The sequence below is a fragment of the Furipterus horrens genome, unplaced genomic scaffold (genome assembly GCF_987537825.1).
Source record: "Furipterus horrens unplaced genomic scaffold, mFurHor1.1.pri manual_scaffold_13, whole genome shotgun sequence".
NCBI lineage: Eukaryota > Metazoa > Chordata > Mammalia > Chiroptera > Furipteridae > Furipterus > Furipterus horrens.
This window is the reverse complement of record NW_028327183.1, coordinates 43593590-43612102: the sequence shown is the minus strand read 5'-3', so window position 1 is coordinate 43612102 and position 18513 is coordinate 43593590. Positions and strand designations below refer to the sequence as shown.

General features: G+C 53.5%; 2 protein-coding genes, 1 long non-coding RNA gene and 5 other non-coding genes across 9 annotated transcripts; all 8 read left to right on the top strand.

Annotated features, from left to right (window-relative positions):
- Positions 1–447: 447 nt before the first annotated feature.
- RPL13A (ribosomal protein L13a) lies at positions 448–3922 on the top strand. The gene is made up of 8 exons (XM_090261107.1): positions 448–526; positions 1869–1941; positions 2350–2415; positions 2578–2679; positions 2874–2959; positions 3145–3204; positions 3518–3640; positions 3809–3922. The coding sequence occupies exons 1-8, from the start codon at positions 512–514 to the stop codon at positions 3893–3895; spliced, it is 612 nt and encodes a 203-aa protein (XP_090117233.1). The 5' UTR covers positions 448–511; the 3' UTR covers positions 3896–3922.
- On the top strand, positions 1989–2072 carry LOC149994826 (small nucleolar RNA Z195/SNORD33/SNORD32 family). Its single transcript, XR_016507965.1, has one exon. It is a non-coding gene; the product is annotated as a small nucleolar RNA Z195/SNORD33/SNORD32 family (small nucleolar RNA).
- Positions 2716–2800, top strand: LOC149994825 (small nucleolar RNA Z195/SNORD33/SNORD32 family). Its single transcript, XR_016507964.1, has one exon. It is a non-coding gene; the product is annotated as a small nucleolar RNA Z195/SNORD33/SNORD32 family (small nucleolar RNA).
- Positions 3008–3077, top strand: LOC149994824 (small nucleolar RNA SNORD34). The gene has a single exon (XR_016507917.1). It is a non-coding gene; the product is annotated as a small nucleolar RNA SNORD34 (small nucleolar RNA).
- LOC149994823 (small nucleolar RNA SNORD35) lies at positions 3278–3362 on the top strand. Its single transcript, XR_016507923.1, has one exon. It is a non-coding gene; the product is annotated as a small nucleolar RNA SNORD35 (small nucleolar RNA).
- Positions 3923–7357: 3435 nt separating the features above from the next.
- On the top strand, positions 7358–9396 carry RPS11 (ribosomal protein S11). Its single transcript, XM_090260419.1, has 5 exons — positions 7358–7444; positions 8000–8131; positions 8322–8397; positions 8685–8814; positions 9225–9396. Exons 1-5 carry the CDS (start codon positions 7430–7432, stop codon positions 9346–9348), a joined length of 477 nt encoding a protein of 158 aa, XP_090116545.1. The 5' UTR covers positions 7358–7429; the 3' UTR covers positions 9349–9396.
- Positions 8489–8576, top strand: LOC149994821 (small nucleolar RNA SNORD35). The gene has a single exon (XR_016507924.1). It is a non-coding gene; the product is annotated as a small nucleolar RNA SNORD35 (small nucleolar RNA).
- Positions 9397–11178: 1782 nt separating the features above from the next.
- Positions 11179–18223, top strand: LOC149994819 (uncharacterized). Of its 2 annotated transcripts, none has more exons than XR_016507813.1 (3): positions 11179–11352; positions 15801–16051; positions 18157–18223. It is a non-coding gene; the product is annotated as an uncharacterized LOC149994819 (long non-coding RNA). The 2 variants fall into 2 exon arrangements; XR_016507814.1 differs by lacking the exon at positions 11179–11352 and adding an exon at positions 13235–13351.
- Positions 18224–18513: the final 290 nt, after the last annotated feature.

Sequence of the window (18513 nt, the reverse complement as noted above, 5' to 3'; positions counted from 1 at the left end):
GCTGCTCGGTGGGGGAGACATGGGGCACAGCCAGCCTCAATTCAGGATGATAAGCGCTCTGATGGGGGTAGTAGCGCTGTGGGAACCCGTCAGAGGCACCTGACACAGCCAGCGGGCCGCCACGTGCCTGAAAGCCCGCTGTCGCTGGAGGTGGTATAGCCGCTTCTCCACCACGTCCCGCAGTTCGCAGGAGGGAGATTAGCAGTCCCTCCAAAATATGGCGTCCAAGGCCGGACAGCCCCGCCTCAGCGGAGCCCCGCTCCGATCCCCACGTGATCTCTCGCCCCGCACAATCATGGCGGCCAAGGTCCGTGGGGAGCGATCCCTGGATTGGACGATCCGAAGATGACCCGCCTTCCTGTGGGACCTCCATACACACGCGTACAACACTGGCCAATGAAACGACAGAAATCTGTCACGTGGACAGTGTGACGTTACGTCCTCCGCCCCTGTTACAAGGGATAAGAAACCCTGCGCCAAGGCTTCCTCCTTTTCCAAGCGGCTGCCGAAGATGGCGGAGGGGCAGGTGGGGCTGTGCGCCGGCCGGGGCGGCGAGGGAGCGGGTGGAATCCAGGCTGGAACGGGGTTGGACCCATCTTCCCTTCGTCCGTGTGTAGTGGAACTTAAGCTCGATAGTTGACCAAAACTAAGAGGAAAAGGGTTGAGAAATTTCTGTAACGAGCGAATAGAGGTGATAATTGTGACTTTGGGCCCAGGGCTGGTTAAATGCGGCTTCGTTCGTCCCCGAGGCGCAACGATGGGGCCTTTAAGCCCAGAAAGCGATTTTAAAGACCAGGCCTCGTTTACCTTGCTCTGGGCCGGTGCTTGGCCGCTCTGGCCCCTGTGTTGCTAGCGATGGGGGAAGCACGTGGAGGCCAAGGGCTGGCCAACATGGAGGGTATTCCCCTCGGCCCGAGCAGCCTTGCCGTCCCCTCCCGGAATGCTGACCAGGCCTCCTGCGTGTCTGGGCGGTCTGGCACGAAACCTCACGCAGCGGGTCGAACGAGCTCCTGCCTCCGAGGCTTTCAGGAAGAAATGGGGTTTTTTCTTTGCCTTGGGTTTGATGTGTGCTTTGAAGTACCGTCGCTGCTGGAAGCCAAGGACTGAGAGAAAAGGCCCCATGGCCCCGGGACAGGCTGCCTTGGTCCTTAAACACTTGGCCTTCGGCGAAGGCGGCAGCGACTGACCTGGGAGCGCCCCGGCTCCTCGTGACGTTCCCTGTGACGGGGAGACACTGGCATTGGCGGGGGGAGGGTCCCTGTGGGCTCCCCTCAGCGGGGCTGTGGCTCTGGGAGGAAAGCCCAGTGGGGAGGCCAGTGCTGGGGTTCTCCGGCGGCCCCTGCCGGTGCTGCGAGCCTGGCACCGCGTGCGTCGCGCGTTTCCCGTAACAGAACACGGCAACGGTGTTCTGAGGCAGATGCTGTCATCCTCATCTTCCAGGCCAGGAGGTGGAAGCGCGGAGAACGGCAGCCCTTTGCCCCGAGTCCCGTTGTCAGGAAGCCTGGCCTTAGGTTCTGTGCCTTTCTGCCTTGCCACAATCGCAGCGTATCTAACCAGCACTCGATAGAGTGGGGCCTTGGTCTCTTGGTGAAGAAGCTATAACCTGGGCATAAAAGTTCCTGCCCTTCCAGCAGCCGAGACGTGAGAGGCGTTCTTAAACCTGTTCATTGAGAAATCGAGTCAACTATTTCCTTTTTTTGGCCTCGTCTGTAAAGTGAGCCACAGGTCCTAGCTCCGAGGTTTGGTGCCTGGACAGGAGGTACCCCGGGGGACGGGGTGAAACAGAAACAATTCGAAAAGCCGTGGTTGCGTGCTGTGGGGAATCAGAACTCTGGGCGACGCTGATCCCTCGCTCTTGTCCTCAACAGGTCCTAGTGCTCGATGGCCGAGGCCATCTCCTGGGCCGCCTGGCAGCCATCGTGGCCAAGCAGGTGCTGCTGGGTAAGTGTGCCCCCTGCCCGCAGCCCCCCAGACGCGAGCCCCAGCCGGAGGTCAGTGATGAGCAACAATCACCATCTTTCGTTTGAGTCTCAAGACCATGAGATCAACCCCATGCACCGCTCTGAGACCTGCCACCCACTCCCTCCCCTGGGGTGGGGGGCTCTGGGGTCAAGCATTTTTTTCTGTTAGGCTGGTACTTCATTTAAGCCTAAACCTAGCTGTGCCAGTTACCACTCGGTGCCTTGGGGCAAGACGCTCCCCTGCTGGCTCGTGGCTTTCTGGGCGGTGTGGTCGGTTCCTTGCCTTTCCAGTCACCCTACAGTAACTGGGCGGGCGGGTGTCGAAAGAGCCCTTGGGCGCCCTCCTGGCCTGTGCCTCCTAGGCCCCCTCACGTCTCTCTCCCTCCAGGCCGGAAGGTGGTGGTTGTGCGCTGTGAGGGCATCAACATTTCTGGCAATTTCTACAGAAACAAGTGTAAGTTAAGGCACGGGCCCTCCGAGGTGCTTGGAACCCCTAGACTTGGAAAGGGACCTCACTAGCACTGGAGGAGCTAGCTGGAGTTTCAGAACAGGCCCTGGGGGAACAGGGGCGTGTGCCTGGAGACTAGAAGGCCTCACGCTCTTCCCCTCTCCTCAGTGAAGTACCTGGCCTTCCTCCGCAAGCGCATGAACACCAACCCATCCCGCGGCCCGTACCACTTCCGAGCCCCCAGCCGCATCTTCTGGCGGACCGTGCGAGGTGAGCGGGGCCTGTGGGCCCGGGGGCAGCAGGTGGGTGGCCAGTGATGAGGACGTCTCCCACTCAGGTTCGAGTTTCCCGACCGTGAGATGACCCCACATGCACTACCATCTGAGGCCGCCCGCCCGCCTGCCCGCCTGGGCGGGGGGCTCCGAGAGCCACACTGAGCAGGGTTGCTGCCCCTCTGCCCGCAGGCATGCTGCCCCACAAGACCAAGCGAGGCCAGGCCGCCCTGGACCGCCTCAAGGTGTTTGATGGGATCCCGCCGCCCTATGACAAGGTGAGCTGGGCCAGGCCCCGCCGCAGTGTCTGTGGGTCTGGCGGTGTCCGGTGTCCGTGATGAGCCACATTACCTACATTGTTTGATCCTCGTGAGAACAGCCCTGGCTGAGACGCCTGCCCCAGCCAGCCTCTCCCCGTCTGTCCCTCATTCCAGGTCTCTAAGCCCCTCTCCTTCTCCAACAGAAAAAGCGAATGGTGGTTCCTGCGGCCCTCAAGGTGGTGCGTCTGAAGCCCACACGGAAGGTGAGCTCTGGGTTCTGTTCAGTGGGCTAACACGGGGGTCCCACTGCGGGGTGAGCTCGAGGGCCCCAGGACTGGCAGATGATGGCTTTTTCTCACGATGGTCTGCGGATGCCACTGGGCGCTGCCGATAATGCCAATGGCTTGGCTGATGCCAGGAGGAGCCCCTTCCAGGGGGTGGGTGTCTCTCCATATTTGAACTCTTCAGAAAAGGTGGATTGTTAAATTCCCAGGATCCTTGGAGAGAAAGTGCATCAACTCCTCTCCCCAACCCACGTTCTCATTTCTTAACAATTTCATCCCCCACCCCCCACAGTTCGCCTATCTAGGGCGCCTAGCCCACGAGGTTGGCTGGAAGTACCAGGCAGTCACCGCCACTCTGGAGGAGAAGAGGAAGGAGAAGGCCAAGATCCATTACCGGAAGAAAAAGCAGCTCATGGTGAGGGCAGGGGCTGGGAATACGGGGCACCACATTCCTGGGGGGTGATCTGTCTTGTCCCTGTCCCGACCCCCCCGCCCCCAGTTCTGCTTGACAGTGGGGTTTGTGTCCTGGGATGAGGGGAGCCCCGGGCAGAGCCACTGACGAGGATCTGTCCTAACCCCACAGAGGCTACGGAAACAGGCCGAAAAGAACGTGGAGAAGAAAATTGACAAATTCACAGAGGTTCTCAAGACTCATGGACTCCTGGTATGAGCCCAATAAAATTGACTGTTAATTCTTCATGCTTGGCCTGGCCTGCCCTTCCTCCATCGCCGCCCTAGGATGCGGGGGACCCCCAGGGGCTGTTGTTCTGGGGCCACAGGCACCCTGGGCCTTAGGAGGCTGGGAACACGGAAGGGGCCTTAGTCACTACTGTTCAAGAAATGCCTTTTAAAAAGCATATATGGCTCTTACGGGCTGTACAGCATTATTTGCCTGTGACTTATTCATGCAAGTTTTGGGAGATCAACCCTTTCCTTTCCATAGTTATAAATAAGTTAGAACACTCAAGTTTAAATTTCTCACGTGGTCAAGTATGATGTAGCTGTTAGGACATGTGCAGACACTTGGGGGCAGGATGGGCCAGCTGTTGGACAAGGGCCCTTACAAACGCGTGGGCTGGGGCTGCCAGCCAAGGCGCCACAGGTGTTCCCCTTACGTGTTCTTGTACCTTGTGATCAGAAGTGAATAAATTATTTTTAAAGAAATTTGGCGTCTTTGCAGTGTGTGTCTGCAGTGGAGGCAGGCCCTTGGCAAGAAAAGGGGACTTGGAAAATCAAACAGGCTATGATGCTGGAGTCTGTCCACAGATAAAGTGCCTGGATGTTGGTTTCTCACCTGTCATTCACGGGAGAATTAACATCAGGGATTTACCTGCCCGCCGTGTCCATCAGAAGGCTATGTATTTCTCAAAACCACTGCCTGTGGTCCCTGGTGTCGCCCAGTTAGCATAAAGCTGTCTCTGCGAAGTATGGAATTGCCAGTGTTTCAAAGCCATTCCCCCTTCCTGGGATGTGGTCTATTCCAGTCCTTTGCCACCGCAGGGTGGCCATGACTTGTGTAAGGAAATGGGGTCCTGACCCGTTGGCTCAGTTGGAACGTTGTCCAGTATACTAAGAGGTTACGAGTTCAATCCCCAGGGCATGTGTGGGAGGCGACCGATCAGTTTCTGTACCGTTTCTCCCTCTAAAGTCAATGAATATATCCTCAGATGATGGGGTTTTTTTAATGAGCAAGAAATGTTTTGCAGAGAGCAAGCACTTCAGGTCACCTTTGATCACCCCCATCAGAACCTATCCCCGTTTAGGTGAAGTCACCTAATAGGTGCCAGATGGAGAATCCCACACAAAGCCCTCTGGTTTAACAGGCAGATCTGTCCAGGAAAAGAAGCTGAGCTCATGCTGCCCCTGGGACTGGTGTGCAAGAATTAGAAACAATTTTCTACTTTACTTCAATATTCAAATGCTTGACCTTACTTGGCACACAAGGAGCAAGTTGAGGATAGTTCACAGGCAAAACTCCACCCCATGCCTTTCTATCATGCTTCATCTTTCCAAAAGATCCAAGACATGGATGGCTTAGTTCTCCTCACTCTAACATGAAGTTTCCACCCCTCCCGGGGCTCCTGAAATTGAAGACACAGAGCATAATTCTAAAATTTGGTGAAACTGCGTGTGAAAGCAGAACACACGATAATCCCACCAAAAGCATGATCCATTAAAAAGACATCTGGCTTTATGAAAACAAAACCCTTCAAAAAGACACCATTGAGATGGAGAACAAGCCACAGACTGAGAAAAGACTTGCAAATTGTTTCTCTTTTGAAGGACTTGTATCTTAAAATTCAGTAATAAGGACACAAACCAAGTAAAAATTAGGCAAAATTTGAATAAGACATGTCACCAAAGAAGATATACAAATGGCCAATAAGCACGTGAGATACTCAACATTATTCAACATTCGAGAATGCCAAGGGAATCTCTGGGTGGACAAACACTTCATCCTTCATGGAGGACAAATTCGGGTAATCAGAGCCTCCGCCAGGAGCAGGAACATGTTCAAAGCTCCAATTCCATCTTGCCTCAGTTCTGCACCACCGAAGCACTTGGGCATACCCGCCCAGTCCGTGGGAGTGCCATTAGAGAGGGTCTTGTTACTAGGGCATTTCTGTGCTCACTGGGGATGTCCCCAGGTCTACTAGTACTTGCATTTCTATTATGAAATACTAGAATGGGCTGAAGTTTATGATTGCACACCAAGGCGGGTCACAATGCAGGTCAAAAAATCAATCCAGCCATAAAATAAGTAAAATGTAATACAAATGAAAAGAGAAAAAAAAATCAGTGTATTGCAGGAAGGAAAGGAAAGTGTTAAAAGTTAGAAAGGGAAAGGAAGGCCTGGAGGAAGAAGGAGACAAAGAGACCTGGGGAGAGAGAAATGTGTGATCAAAATGTAGAATGTTCTTTACTATTGTGGGCTGTGATTAAAAAGCTAAGGACCTAAACAGCTCTCAATTGCCCCACCCTTTCAAAGTGAACCAGTCTTTCTTTCCCCTTATCACCAAAATCTCACCAGCTGCTCTGAACCATTTGCAAAATACTGAGCATTTTAAAGCCCAGAGAGAAAATCACACCTAATCTCACCTCCTGGAGATGTAAACCACTGGGGCACGTTTTTTCTTCCAGGCTTTCCCCCCTAAATAACTTACACCTAGCTTCGCACACATTGTAGGTAACAACTGTGGTCCCGCCTTTTTAATAAAAACTAATAGCATGAATCCTTTCCAAGTCGTTCAGAAGTTCCAGAAATTACTTTTTCCTTCAAAAAATAAAATACAAAGTAGTACAGAAGGTTCTAAAAAAGAAAAAGTCCCCGTTAATGCCATCCGCAGAGGGGCTGAAACATCTACAATTAAAAATGTAGCATTCAAAATCTACAAAACTAGTAAGTGTAAAAGAAACTTAAATAATTAAACTTTCAAATAATTTGTAGCATTTATATTTTACATATTCTGCACTGCCCCACGCAGAAGACGTTAGCCCCATGTGGCTACGTAATTTTAAAGCTAATAAAACTTGTTAAATATTCAGGTTCTCCGTGGCTACGGCGTAGTACCGAATAGGCAGAGACATTTACATTTATAGCGGAAAACCAGCAGAAGGGCCTTTTTTTTATATTCCATTGTCTGGGGATAAAATGGGACAGAAGAAAACTTTCACTGAACTCCAAAAAGCTCAAGGGCAGCAGCCGCCCCTCACAAAAATGGCGCCGCCGCCGCGCGGGATTTTGAGATTTCACGGTCCCCACCCCGCAGAAAGATGGCAGCTACCGCACCGCGTTTGAATTCTGTACGGATACAGCCACGCGGTCCCCATTGCCCACGTGATCTTACAACCCGCAGAAACGTGACCACCTCCCTATAGCTCTCGCGATACCGTAGGACAGCTAAGGGCGGGCCGCGCCTCCCTAACTGAACTAGCGAGCCCCGGGCATTGATGCCTAGATTATCGCGAGACAACGTCCACCACCTCCCGCCCCTCTGCCCTCCGCCATCATGGCGGCGTCCGTGCAGTCTCCCAATCGCCTGCTTCGTCAGGGCCGTCCGTCAATCAGAGTTGTGCCCAAGGCACCACCCCAAATTGTGCGGTCCGTCTATCACCCATTCGTCACTTCCTCTCTAGCCCCTGCGCAGTCGATAAGGAAACCCGGACGCCACAGCGGCTTTCTTTTTCCCAGGCGGCCGCGAAGATGGCGGACATTCAGGTATGAGCACGGGGCCGGCACCGTGGTGGCAGGTCCCCTTCCGGGCCTCAGGGGCGTGTCCTAGAGAGCGGGACCCCGCGCCCCAGTTAGGGGGTTAATTCCGGGCGTCCTTGATTTCCCAGGGATTCGTTCGGGCAGAGGGCGCGTGTCTGCGCTGCCTAGATTAGCGCCTTAAATCCTGGCGGCTCCGCACTTGGAAGTCGTATACATTGTATGGGAAGTGAATCCTGGGTGGACGTCTGTGTGTCTTAGAGAATAGCAGTTGTTGAAAGGTGTCCGGGATGTTTGAGGGATGATTGTGTCTCTCCGGGTTTTAAGGAGTGAGTTCTGCAGGTGAGGGGCCGTGTTTTAGAGTATAATTATGAAGTAACCTGGGATTTAGCATTGAGTCTCAATGAAAGGTAAATTTGGGGTAAGCGTGTATTTTCGGAGGTCACTCTGGGGCAGTAGGTCTTGGAGGCCGGCGTTGGCGAGGAGGGGCCCCGGGGGTTTCTGGGAAGGTTTCCAAGCCCGGTTGCATCCCGCTCCAGACTCACCAGGTTCCTCTCCCTGCAGACGGAGCGGGCCTACCAAAAGCAGCCCACCATCTTTCAAAACAAGAAGAGGGTTCTGCTGGGAGAAACTGGTAAAGAGAAGCTGCCCCGATACTACAAGAACATCGGTCTGGGTTTCAAGACGCCCAAGGAGGTACGGGAACCCTCAGGAGAAAGGAGGAGACCCTTGTCTTTGCACGTGTGTCCCAGCCAGGTTGCTCGGCCCACGTCTGGGTGTCTGCTCCGAGGGCTGCTGGGAGTTGTAGTTTTTCTCTGGGGCCACGCCCCCTGTTCTATTCTGGAACTACCTGTTCAAGTTTTGTTTCTCTTCCTTATTTTTTCAGGCTATTGAGGGCACCTACATTGACAAGAAATGCCCCTTTACCGGTAATGTCTCCATCCGAGGGCGCATCTTGTCTGGTAAGTGGGGCTGTCTGGGGGCCTGGGTTCAGATCTCTGGGTCGAGGGAGGAGGGTCTGGGGACACTCAGGCTTCTCGTTCCAGGGGCCCTGGCAGGTGATGTCTGTTTTCACGATGGTTTTCAGGTGCTTGCCACAGGCACTGCTGAGAAAGCCACTGGGCACACCTGATGCCAGAAGGGCAGATTCTTGAGAACCCTGCTCGGCGGCAGCTTCCAGCATGCCCTGGGCTGCCGGTGGCTCCCTTTTCCCATGGAGCCTGACCTACTATCTGTCCCCTCCCCCAAGGCGTGGTGACCAAGATGAAGATGCAGAGGACCATCGTTATCCGCCGAGACTACCTCCACTACATCCGAAAGTACAACCGCTTCGAGAAGCGCCACAAGAACATGTCAGTGCACCTGTCCCCCTGCTTCAGGTAAGCACAGGGGATGCCGGGCTACCCAGGCCAGCCCCCCCTTTCAGTCACAGGGGAGTGGGTGGGCCACACTCAAGTCTGAGCGACCAGGGACCTGACCTGCGTGTTAACAGGGACACCCTGGGTGCCTGCGGAGGCAGTAAGCTGGGGGGGTGCGGAGGCCGGTGTGAGCGAGCCGCGGGCCTTGGGAGTCACGGAGGTGGCGGCTGGAGCGGCCTCTGTAGTGTTGAGCCTGGCGCCTTGCATCTAACTTGTGCTCAATAATGACGAGGGGGCAGCTGGAACTGGACACTGGAGCTAGGTTGGGGCCTCAGCCTGGTGACCATGAAGGGGACCCTAGGGGCTGCTTGGGGCAGCCTCGTGCGTGCACCACTCCCTCAATATAACACAGATGCTGCCCCTATCCACAGAGATGTCCAGATTGGCGACATTGTCACCGTGGGTGAGTGCCGGCCCCTGAGCAAGACCGTGCGCTTCAATGTACTCAAGGTCACCAAGGCTGCTGGCACCAAGAAGCAGTTCCAGAAGTTCTGAGACTGGATACCTGTTCACTCCCCCAAAGGAAATAAAGTTATTTTCTCAGTCACGGGCCAGGCTCCTTTTGTCTGTGACCTCACTGCAGGGAGGTATTGTCTCTGGGAGTTGAGCAGGGCTGACAGGAGGATTTTTTTCTTTTACTCTGGATTGCAGGGCTGGGAATGGGCCAGTCCTGCCTCCTGCCCTCTAGTGCCTGGGGGAAGACAACATGGATTAAAGATGCTGCACCTCTCTGTCTCCTTTTGGTCCTTGTCACCTTCTACCTGGCATTGAGCTACTGTCTCCCCCCCCACCCCCTCCCAGTCTGTGGGGAGGAAGTGAGTGAGGGCGGAGGCTCCTGGGTTCTTGGGCCCTTTCTGGCCTCCTGGGGAGAGGGAGGAAGAAGCAGCCGCGCTCTGGGGGGGTGGGGGGCTTGAGGTCACAGCTGCCTGGCTCTGAACTGAGGGCCTTGACCTTGATTTTGCCTTCTTCTCTCCTGACAGCAAAGTGGGGAAGTAGGGCAGGGAAGCCGGCAGGGGCTCACCCTGATGTGAGTCCCCTTCCCCAAGTGACCACCATGCCCATTTGCAGATGAGCAAACTCAGCTGAGTGGGGCGAGCTCTTTGCTTGGAATTCCAGTGAGTACCTGAGCTCCAGGTCTCAGATTCTGGAAGTTTCCTTTGCCTCAACGTCCAAGTAGGAAATTGGCCTTGACGGCAAGTTGCGTAGTGAGGCCAGGATGGAGTACAGCTCAGCAGAGCGGGGTCCCCAGCTGCTCAGAAATGGGTGGGAAGTCCTTGGAGGTGGGCTGATGGAGAGGGACGGGCCAGGCAGGGGGTTTGGGGGAGGAAATAGGAGATGGAGGGACATGGAGGCAGGGTCAGGCAAATGGAAAGATTGCTGACAAGGCCAGACAGTGACAGCAGGAGATGGGGAGGGGCTGACGGTTGGTAGCAGCAGAAGGCAATCTGTTAGAAGCAAAAAAAAAAAAGGAAAAGGGACAGGGACCTTGAGTGTCATTCTCAGATAAGGTTCAGCTGGACACAACAGGAACAGACCACAGATGAGGACAGACTCGGATTTCAGAAACGGGGGGCAAAGGCGAGAGGAGAAAGTCAAAGTACAGGGAGAGGGCGACAGGGACTTGTGGGTGTGAAGGGGAGACCCTCACCCGAGCAGAGACGGAGGCAGAACGGACGTGCTGGAGTCTCCCCGCTGGCTTCGCCCCTTGGGGCTGGGGCTGGGATCCCCAGGTCCCTGCCCCCCAGGCCTGTACCAGGGACTGGCACACACACCACTAGTACAAGGGTTGGGAGACAGGGCCCTGAGGAGAGGGGAGCTGCCGCTCCTCCAGGGAAGCCGCCTCGGGATCAGCCCGGTAGCTCCTTTTTACCCAGCGAGGGCGGGGGTTCCTGCCAGAGGAAGTGGGGCCACATCAAAGAGGGCAGGAAGGGGCAGGGACAGGTCAGGAGGGGGCACCGCCCGGATTTCAGCCTGCGAGCCCGCCCCACCCGGGGCTAGAGGGCTAGAGACGCCGAGGGAGGGGGCCCGGGACCCCGAGGGAGCTGAGGCCGCCCCAGCGCCCCCCCATCGCTGCAGGTGCTTCCCGTTCAGGGTGGGGCGCCCTGTTGACAACAACAACAGCCCAGCGCCCCTGTTTCCTCCCTGCAGTCGTTGGGGCGTCTCTGTGGCACCCCATCGGGTCAGGCTGCCGACAGTGCTGCGTGAGAAGGGGGACTGTACCTGCAACAGCCCTGCGGCAGCAAAAGAGACAAGTCCCATGCCGGGTTCACAATCCGGGTGCTTCTCCCCTCTGCCTTCTGCCCACCGCTCTCCCCCTCCCTCCGCCTACCTGTGCCCACCACACCTGCCTCTGAGCCTTGGCACTGGCTGTGCCTGGTACCTGGAACTACCCAGGCTCCACCTGGCTCCCTCCGTCCCTCCCCGCTTCGTCTCTGAAGCTCGCTAGCCTTCCCACTCAGCAATGCCTCCGACCCTTCCCTGCTTTCTCTGCGTGCGCAGGTAAGATCTGTTTGTGATACATCTGTGATTTATTGTACACATTCTGTACCACAGCGCGTATTTATTTACCTGCTGAGCCCCGGCATCCGCGCTCCGGGAGGACGGGGCGCTGCGTCCCTTGAACAAGCTGTAAGTGCTTCATAACACGCTGAGTTGAGTGAAGGAATGAATTCTAAAGTGAAGGCCCCATGTTCTCACGGGGTGAGTTTGACAAGACACAATAACCGGAAGCAGTGACCCTGGGCAGAAACCTCCCAGCATCAACAATAAGACCCGCAGGCTCTGTTCTGATTTCTAGCCTTGCCTCTCATTCGCCGCCTGACCTTGGGCAGGCGACCCCCAGCCCCAACCACAGAGCCTCAGTTGCCTAGTCTGTAAAATGGGTTCTTCACCTCCCTGCCCCTGTTGGGAGGCTGAAATGTGCTCACGTGTGTTAACAGGGTAGAACTGGTTCTGTTAAGTGATTAAGGAAGTAACTACACCCAAGCCCTGAGCCTGGTTGGAGGAGGGCCCTGTGGTACTCGGTATAGCAGGCCCCGCGTCCCTCCATTCCTTTGGGCAGGCCCCAGAACAACAGGCGCCTTGGGCAGGTGGCCCCAGAGGTATCCCGTGGTGTGTGGAATCCTGGGTGTATTATAGGAAGCCCTGCTGGTGTGTCACGGGATCTGAGTCTATTTTAGTATGCTTCTGGAATGTTCTGTTGCATGCCTCTTCTAGGAGGCCCCAGTAACAGGGAAAATAGCTCCAGGCACAGGTTCATAGCAGAGCCCTGGGTTTATGAGGACAGCAGGTATCAGGCCTTTTATGTGAAAACAAGGTGTATCGGGTGTATAGTAATGCATCGTGGCCCCGCGCCTGGCTTAGCAGACCCCGCGCCTGGCGCGGGAATTCTGCCTCAGCCACATCGGCCAACAGTGCTGCGGTCCCTGAGAGAGCAGGACCCAGCTGACATGGGAGCAGGCCCAAGGGTATTACTTGTGTAGCAGGCACCTGCCTTCACTTAACGGGTCCCGAGGGCATTGAGCGGCCGGGCGAATTGAGCCGGAGCGGCTTCTGTGTATGTCTCTTAGTGCCGCCTGGAGACCATCGTGGGGGAACTCCGCGGTCTAGCATTATAGTAGGTCCCAGCTTTATTGCCTGTTATAACAAGAGATCTACAGATTGTCTCAGGGCCGGGTGTAGATTCTGCTGGAACATTCTAACACAGTGGTTCTCAACCTTCCTAATGTCGCGACTCTTGAATACACTTCCTCATGTGGTGACCCCCAGCCATAACTAAAGCATAGTGATTAATCACAAAAACGATATGTAATTATCTATGTGTTTTCCGATGGTCTTAGGCGACCCCTGTGAAAGGGTCGTTCGACCCCCAAAGGGGTCGCGACCCACAGGTTGAGAACCGCTGTTCTAACAGGACACTGACACCATTCTAGAAGAATCTCAGGGGCATAGCCAACCAGCCAGTTGTTCATTATTGCCTTCATTCATTCTACAACTATCTACTGTGCTGGCCGCTGGGATGCAAGAGTGAGCAAGACAGATCCAGGGCCTGGTGTCTGAGAGCCTACAGTCAATCCGCTGCAACCCTGGGGACCTTAACAGAAACCTAGGGTTGGGGGGGAGTTTAGGGGAACAGATGTTATGGTTTCGCCCTGTGCCCTGTCTTCTGAGGTGGGTACAATTACCTCCCTTTTGCAGATAAAAGAGATCAAGGCTTGGAGAAACCCACCTGGAAGAAGCAGGATTTGATTTTGAATTCAGATGTGATTGCTCCTTGGGGTCAGTAGGGGGCACTAGAGTGTAGGCGCAGAGGGGAGGGGTCGGTGTCAAGGCGGAGATTCAGGAAGCCAGCTCAGAGCTGCCTGGGGCCATTCATGGTACACAGCCCCAGGGGCCCAGGCGGCTGAGCAGCTGTGCAGTTTGGTTGAATGCCCTGCTTACACCGTCTTGAAATTAGAACAAGGGGCCCCACATTTTGGTTTCACATGGGGCCCAGCAGGTTAGTAACTGGTTCTGCCACAGACTTTCGATTGCTTTCTATTGGCCCATTGGGATATGCTAAGAGGATCCCTGGGGACACCATGGGAAACAGCCAGTGGCTGCTGTAAATGGCCCCTGAGGACCTAGCAGGGCACCTAGAAGGGACTCCCAGTGGGCACTGAGGGATGGTGAGAGAGGTTTGTGGTTCTTTTTTTTCCCTTCCCAGTGTTTTGTTTTTTAATTGAATAGCAGGAAGGAGGGAATTTATGGGGAAAGTTTTGGGGAAAACCCTGGAGCCATTGTCACTGGAGAGAGGAGATCAGAATGGGGATATTCTCATGGGGGCAAGGAAGGGCTCCTTGGTGACCATGACCATGGTAGGCTGGATAAGGGTCCCCCAAAGATGTCTCTGCCCTAATCCCCCAAAACCTGTGAATATGAGACATGCTAGAAAGGATTTTGTTGATGTCATCAAGTTCAGAGCCCTGAGGTGGGAAGAGAATTCTGGGTATCCTGGTGAGACCAGGGTCTCCTTATAAGGAGAAGGCAGGAGGATCAGAGAGAGAGATAAGGATGGACACAGGCGCCAGAGAGGAGAGAAGATGCTGGTATTGAAGGTGGAGGGAGGTGCCACAAGCCAAGGAATGCAGGGGCCTCAAGCAGCTGGAAAAGATAAAAGGATTCTCCCCTGCAGCTGCCAGCTAGAACCAGCCCTGTGGACCATGTTAGACTTCTGGGCTCCAGAACTGAAAGATAATGAGGCAGGATAGTAAGAAGCTAAGAAAATTCCTTGGCATGTAGTAGAACAGGAAAATTGAAACAGAGAGCTGAACACACAAGTCCAGCAATTTACATCCAGATACAGAAGCTCCCCTCCCTAGAGATAACATCTAGGCCTCCGAGGAATCTCTGCCCCAGGCCCAGAAAAGCAGCAGAACCAGGCGCCTGACGCCAGGACCAGCTGCAGTGACTGATGACCCCCCCTGCCCTGGCCAATCAGTGGGGACCACGACCCTGAAAGGGCACACCTGGGGAACTGATGAACATTCTGCCGAAACCCTCCCCTGTGACCTCCCTAAGATTCCTGCCTGCAAGAGAGATAAAAGCCTCAAGATAAAGCATCTGGAGAGCAGCCCAGGCCATTCCCTTCCCCATCTCCTTCCCCCACAGGCACGTGTCTCCTAAACTCTCAGGGACCCCGAGACTTGCAACCAGGGGAGCGGTGGGCAGCGGCAGCTCATCCCAGGCTAACCCCCTGAACCTGCCCGCAAGGCCCCCTTTTCTTTGACCTCCCAGGGAGCTAAGGCAGCCCAGCCTGGGCTCCCCTGTTGCTTCCCCTGTGCTAAGCCCTTCCCTGTTTCACCGTCCCAGCTTCAATAAACATCCTCTCACACTCACCTGGGCTGGTGTTGTAAAATCTTTCCTACAAAGTCAAGAACCCACACACTACCGGCTGGCCCAAGGCAGACCCGCTCAGGGCCAGGTCCTGGTAACAATAGTACAGCTGTATTTGTTTTAAACCACCTGGTTTAGGGCGCTGGGTTACAGCAGCCACAGGACACGAATGCACTGATCCAGGGCCCTGTGGCTGGATGGCCGCTGAGACGGGATCCCGGCGGGGACTCTGATGCGTGAAAGTCTGCAGAGGATTTTCCCAGAAGCCCATAAGATGCTTTGATGGTTCCGGGGACATGGACTAGCAGGCCCCTGGACTGTTTTATCAGGACCCTAAAGACTTCATGGTAGGGCAGTATCCAAAGGGTTAGAGGGGACACCCTGAGGCCATTTGGTGACCCTCAAGGCTACATGAGGGAAGGCTGCACCCATCTTAGCAGGACCCATGGGACTTTGTGAGTGCTCAGGGAGCTGGGGACGTCTTAGCAGGAGCCAAAGGACTTTTTCACAAGACCCAGGTGCTGAGAGGTGTTGAAGGGACAGCTGATAGGACATTGTAGCAGCACTGAGGACACAGGCGAGAACCCAGAGATGGGTAAAGCGGGACCTGAAGGGCAGTTGAGCAAGATGTGAGTGTTGTAGCAGGACCTGGGGCCACCGGAAAGGCCCAGGACAGTGCACTGGGATCCTGGCTGCTCGGGGGCAGGAACCTGAGGACTTGTCCTCAGGACCCCTGCTCTTATTTTAGGGTCTTTAGCAATGGAGCGGAATCCTAGGGGGTGTTCTAACCATTAGAGAAGGACCCAGGGCATCTAAAGGGGACACACAGCCATGGAACAGGACCTCAGTGCCCCTTTTTAGTGGGATCTGGACCTGGCCCATGACCCAGGCATGTTTCCTACCCAGGAATTGGACCGACGACCCTTCGCTTTGTGGGATGATACCCAACCAACTGGGCCACACTGGCCAGGGCTTTATTTGTTTTTCGTTTACTGATTTGAGAGAGACACACAGAGAGAAACATCAATTTGTTTTTCCACTTATTTATGGATTTTTTTGGTTGATTCTTGTAGGTGCCCTGACCGGAGATCAAACCCGCAACCTTGGCGTATCAGGAGGATACTCTAACCAACTGACCCACATGGCCAGGGTCAGTAGACACCTTTGGATTTCGTTTGCTAGATCAGCTTTTCCTGGTTCTCCAGCCCGCCTGCTTTTGGATTTGTCAGCGGACACTCTTTGCTGAGTCCCCAGCCTTCCCACCGCCCCGATCAGATTTTAGACTCAGCAAGCCTCCAGGATCATGTGAGGCCAATTCCTTGAAGTAAGTCCCTTTCTGTGTATTATATACACACCCTGTTGGTTCTGTCTCTATGGAAAACACTGACTCATACATCACATGACCTAGCAATTCCATGTCTGGGTATATACCCAAAAGAATTGCAAAGAGCTGTTAAAAAAGAACGTGTGTGTATCTATGGTGCATAGCAGCATTATTTATAACAGCTAGAAAGTGGAAACAGCCCAGACATCCATCCTTGGATAGATGGATAAACAAAAGGAGATAGATCTACACCATGGAATATTATTTTTCAGCCATAGAAAGGAATGGAGTTCGGATCCCTGCTACAGCGTGGATGAACCTCGCAAACACTATGCTAAGCTAGCAAAGCCAGACACAATAGGCTACGATATTGTAAGATCCCATTTACATGAAATGTCCAGGACGGGGAAACTCATAGGGACAGAAAGCAGATTCATGGTTGGCAGGGAGAAAGGCTACTTGTAGAAGGTTTCTTTTGGGGGGTGATGAGAAAGCTCTGGAAGTAGATAGTGGTGGTGGTTCACAAGATTGTGAATGCAGGAAATGTCACGAAATAGTCTCTTTTTTTTTGTAACATAAAATAATCAAATTTAATACATACCTATGCATGGGAACTCCACAAACAGGAGAGTCAGAGAGCCCACATGCACAAGAAGTTCCATTAAAGAGTCAATGTGACGTTGGTGCATTTACAATGAAACAAATGAATGGAAGCATTCTAGCAGGAGTGTGGGCTGGGTGGGGGTGGGTGGCTGGGGAGGGCCTATGAGCTCGGACAGAACATCGGTGTGCTTCGGTGTGGGGGAGGGGATTGGTTCTGGGACGCCCTTCAGATACCAAAGTCCAGGATGCTCGTGTCCCTTATATAAAAGGGTATAGTAACGTGTATTGGGACTGTGTGCTTTTGAGGTCCTATCAGAAGATACTAAAGAGCCAACTGTTTGCCCCGACTGGTGTGGCTCAGTGGGCGCCGTCCCGCCAACTGAAAGGTCGCCAATTCCATTCGGGTCAGAGCGAATGCCTGTGTTGCTGGTCAGGTACCTCGTTGGGGGCGTGCAAGAGACAACTGATCCTGATCAGTGTTTCTCTTGCAGGTCCATGTTTCTCTCCCTCTCTTTCTCCCTCCCTTCCATCCTCTCTCTAAAAAAAAAAAAAAAACCTAAATAAAATTGTAAACAAAAAAAAAAAAGAGAGACCCGGAGGTCTGTGGACAACACTATACTTGAAATCACTAGAAAAGACGTCACAAGGCTTCAGAAATAGGTTGAATATTTTTTTGTTCTGGGTATGTTTACTGGATGCCTGTTTATATCGGCAAAATGTAAATATATGTCTTAATAAAAGACACACTAAGTTAAAAAGAGAAACAGGTCAATATGAACTCATGGTAGAGGTACTCCATTTTTTAACTTTTTAAAACATTTAATTTATTTTTAGAGAGAGGGGAAGGGAGGGAGAAAGAGAAGGAGAGAAATGTTGATCGGTTGCCTCTCACAGGTGCCCCCACCAGAGACCCACCAGGGGCCGAAACTGCAACCCAGGCATGTGCCTCAACCAGGAATGGAACTGATGGATCTTAGCTTTGCAGCACTACGCCCAACCATTTGAGCCACACCAGTCAGGGTATTTTATTTTAAAGAATGTATTTATTTATTTTTAGAGAGGGAAAGGGAGGGAGAGAAACATTGATCAGTTGCCTCTCACATGCCCCCAACTGGGGACCTGGCCCACAACCCAGGCACATGCCCTGACTGGGAATTGAACTGGTGACCTTTAGTTTCATGGGCCGGCACTCAGTCCACTGAGCCACAGCAGCCAGGGCAGGGCTTTTATTTTATTTTATTTTTTAAGTTGATTTGAGAGAGAGAGAGAAACATTGATCTGCCTCACCCATCCATGAACTCGTTGGTTGTTTCCTACATGTGCCCTCACTGGAGATGAACGAAAAACCTTGACATTTGGGCATGACGCTCTAAGCAACGGAGGTGCCCAGGGCGAGCTCCTGGTATAAGACGTCAGTGTCATGGTCATTGGCTAAGTTTATTTCAGTTCATCTTGGGTTCATCTTGGAAGGTATTTCAAATGAATTCTTGATCATTTTTCAGGGAAAACCGGTACAAATACTAGTCTACACGTCTTTGCAGTTTTTGCTTTCTGCAGAAATGGTAAGTTGGGCACAGGGTTCATGTCCAGGTTTTAAGCACTTTCAGAACGAGAAGTGCCTTTTTGCTGATGGGTGATTTTTCAGTTGGTTATCATCTCTGCCAGTTGAGGTTCTGGGCGGATTTCGTGTGTCGTTACCCCCACCCATTTTTTTGCATTAATGGAATCATCTGGCAGAGGTGGAATCTAAGTGTTGATCCATTTTTTGGTTTTTTTTTTTTTTTTTTAGAGAGAGGAGCAGAGAAACGGAGAGAAACATCGATGATGTGCACGTGGCCCACAACCCAGCCATGTGCCCT

Coding starts and splice junctions, on each gene's coding strand:
- RPL13A (XM_090261107.1), top strand. Junction 1,942..2,349: donor GGCCAAGCAGGTGCTGCTGG/GTAAGTGTGCCC, acceptor CTCTCCCTCCAG/GCCGGAAGGTGGTGGTTGTG. Junction 3,641..3,808: donor GGAAGAAAAAGCAGCTCATG/GTGAGGGCAGGG, acceptor CTAACCCCACAG/AGGCTACGGAAACAGGCCGA.
- RPS11 (XM_090260419.1), top strand. Junction 8,398..8,684: donor CCGAGGGCGCATCTTGTCTG/GTAAGTGGGGCT, acceptor CCCTCCCCCAAG/GCGTGGTGACCAAGATGAAG. Junction 8,815..9,224: donor CACCTGTCCCCCTGCTTCAG/GTAAGCACAGGG, acceptor CCCTATCCACAG/AGATGTCCAGATTGGCGACA.